General features: G+C 34.1%; 1 protein-coding gene across 1 annotated transcript; it reads right to left on the reverse strand.

The window, feature by feature from the left end:
• Positions 1-2092: 2092 nt before the first annotated feature.
• On the reverse strand, positions 2093-2610 carry LOC128598350 (eukaryotic translation initiation factor 3 subunit L-like). Its single transcript, XM_053608706.1, has one exon. It carries the CDS (start codon positions 2608-2610, stop codon positions 2239-2241), a length of 372 nt encoding a protein of 123 aa, XP_053464681.1. The 3' UTR covers positions 2093-2238.
• Between the last annotated feature and the right edge of the window lie 286 nt (positions 2611-2896).

The raw sequence follows: 2896 nt of genomic DNA on the forward strand, positions 1-2896 counted from the left end.
ATTTATGAACGGTGTAACATTTTGTGAAACACTTTTGCTCTCTAGCTTTTAGTGTTCTCATTCACAAATAAGAATAATAATGCAAACCATCACAATGGTATAAAGATAAAATAAGATAGTTGCACCAAACCATTTTATGGTCTCTAAGAATGTTATTTGGAATGCTATTCCTGCAATTGTTGTTGTATTTTATTTACCCTTGAGTGGGTTAAAAAAAAATGGATTTCTGTCCCAGAAATTGCTGGCAAAAGAATCTCTTTCCTGTATGGTATCCGGGATCTTTTGCCCTATTATCCTCTGAATACAGCTTGCTCCAAAATATCATGGTACCCAAATCTCTACGTTTCTGACACCCCAAACTGTGCATGTTTTATTCTTTACTAGATGTTTTTCAAACAGGGAATGGGAAGCCAAGGTCATTAGGGCTTGCTGCCATCAAAATCGTACCATAGGAGTTGATACTTACAACACCTGTCTTTAGTGGACAATGCAAAACCACCCTGCAGACTGGCCTTACCCTCTAGATTCTTTCCAATTAAACATTGTAACAGGCCAATGGAACACAAAATATACACTTTATTGGAAAAAGGGGAAAGGTGTACTCTGGATTTAACTTTAAGCCCAAGGATGCGTGATACTAAGCTATAAACTGTGTTCAAGAAAGATCTTAAAGTTGAATTTCTAAGTACTCTGAAGAAAAAATTGAAGCCTCTTATTATTTTTGGTATCCAATGACTAGATATGTTGTACCACTTCTCTGGAACCTAATGATGTAGGTTTAATATTTATGATGCTATAAAAGGTTGTATGTACTTAACATTCCCAGGGCCAATTTGCAAATGGTCTTAACCTAGCCTCTAAATTTGCAAACACAAATTATTTGGGTAAACACTTCTGGCAGCTATATAAAAACGCAGTGTTTGAGGATATGATCTGATGCACATAATTTTAGAGACCATGCTAGAAGACAGTATTCTCTCTCTCACACACACACACACACAAACACACATACACATACACATTCCTTACAAACCTGAAAGTTTAGTCATATCCACAAAGTTTTTTATATGAAACATGAAAAAGGAGGATAGAATTTAGAAATAGTTTAATACACAATTCAGATGATGTTGAATCTTCACTTACAAAAATGAAGGTGGATGGCATCTCATTTTCTGTCTTATTTCTAATGATCCCCCATCCATACCACCTTTCCTATTATAGATAATACAAGAAAAGACCAATACTAACCAAGAGATCTACAGGGATCAAATAAGTAAGAGGGGATCTTCTCTTTCTCTCCAGCACCTGAATGGAGAACTCAAGGGAAACTTCTTCCATGGTCTGACTAGCCAAAGTACTATTCATGTTTTTAAATGCATTAATTTGAACATCACCTTAATATAGTCACCATGCCACTTACTAAATTCTAGTAATAAAATCACCACAAAATGGAATTTTCCAATCTGCATTTAATTTAATTGTGATTTTTCCTTTATTTGTGTGATTTAAAAAAAAAAAAATCTTTTCTAAAGCTCTGTGAGAGTCTGCCCAAAGTGTAAGTACCTGATTGATTGACAGGTTATTTTACAACTAGTACTTATTATTCCTTTCTATTAAGAGCTGAGTGGCTTTTAAAGTAAAAACAATAGGGTGAAAAAAAAGGTCTTTGATTCACTTATTTCAATGAAAAATTGGAAAGAAAAAAGTTATAAAGTCAGTGATTTTGACAGTATGTGCATTTCTTGCATCACATATTAATTGACAATTAGCATGTTATAACAAGTGGACTTAAAAGGGAAAAGGGAAGAATATATTGAGGAATTTCAAAGGTAATATGTAGTTGGTAATAATTGATCTTTTCTTCGTTTGTATGTATTTAAATATAAAACTCAAATAAAAGGTATGTGGGAATTTTGACTCCAGTGCACATATTATGAGATTGTGGAAATTATGTAAAAGACAAATACTGCTTGTTTGTCTTTTAAAAAGGATTGGATTTTTTTTAATTAAAAAAGTGATTTTTCTAAATTTTGTTGAAATCTTTTGTCATATGATTACATTTTATTTTATTTTTATTTATTTATTTTTTTTACTTAAAATATCTTAGTCCTTTATTTGAATAGATTTCAACTCAGTTGACAGGCTGATGGCTGATCTAGGTAAAGATTTCATGGTGCAAAAACACTTCCAATCTATAATATTAGAACACATTTCTGATAAACATGGGTGTGAATGTCCTCAGGGTCTTTGTCCCATCTTCTTTAGGGTTCGATTAAGCTCCTCAAATTTGTGGATTTGGCGGATAAAGAAATCCCCATAGCGTCTGGCAACTTTGGTGTCTGCAATGTGGATCATGTCCTTATCAATGTAGAAGTCAACTTCGGAGGCCGACTGAAACTCGCCATCCAGGGCAGAGATACCACTGGTCCACACCAAGTTCTTCATCTTGTGTTTGAAGACAAGAAGCTGGATCCAGAACTCCTGCTCTGTGAGGTCTAGGAAGCCAGCTAGCTTGGCCACCGGCATGGTGGTGTAGAGCTTGAGGAAGCTGCGGATGGTTGAGAGCTGGGCCTGCTGCTGCACTTCATCAGCAAACACCTTCAGCTGCATGATTACATTTTATATAGCTTTCCTAGATGACTTCCTATTTTATTTACCTATAGTTGAGATTTGAAAAAAAAAGAAAAAACAATTGATAAAGCTCTTCCCACCTAAGTGACTAGTAAACCTACCTTCTTTATTCTGTTCTTATTAGCTTAACTTTAAACAAGTGTCTCTAAATACTATTACATAGTATCTGAGATATAAACTCTGTAAAGCTTGTATTTAAAATAAACAAGATGATAGTTTAGCAAGTTTGAATAAGAAAGTCACCCACTAAATATACATTTTAAAA

The sequence above is a fragment of the Nycticebus coucang genome, chromosome 11 (assembly GCF_027406575.1).
Source record: "Nycticebus coucang isolate mNycCou1 chromosome 11, mNycCou1.pri, whole genome shotgun sequence".
Classification (NCBI taxonomy): Eukaryota; Metazoa; Chordata; class Mammalia; order Primates; family Lorisidae; genus Nycticebus; species Nycticebus coucang.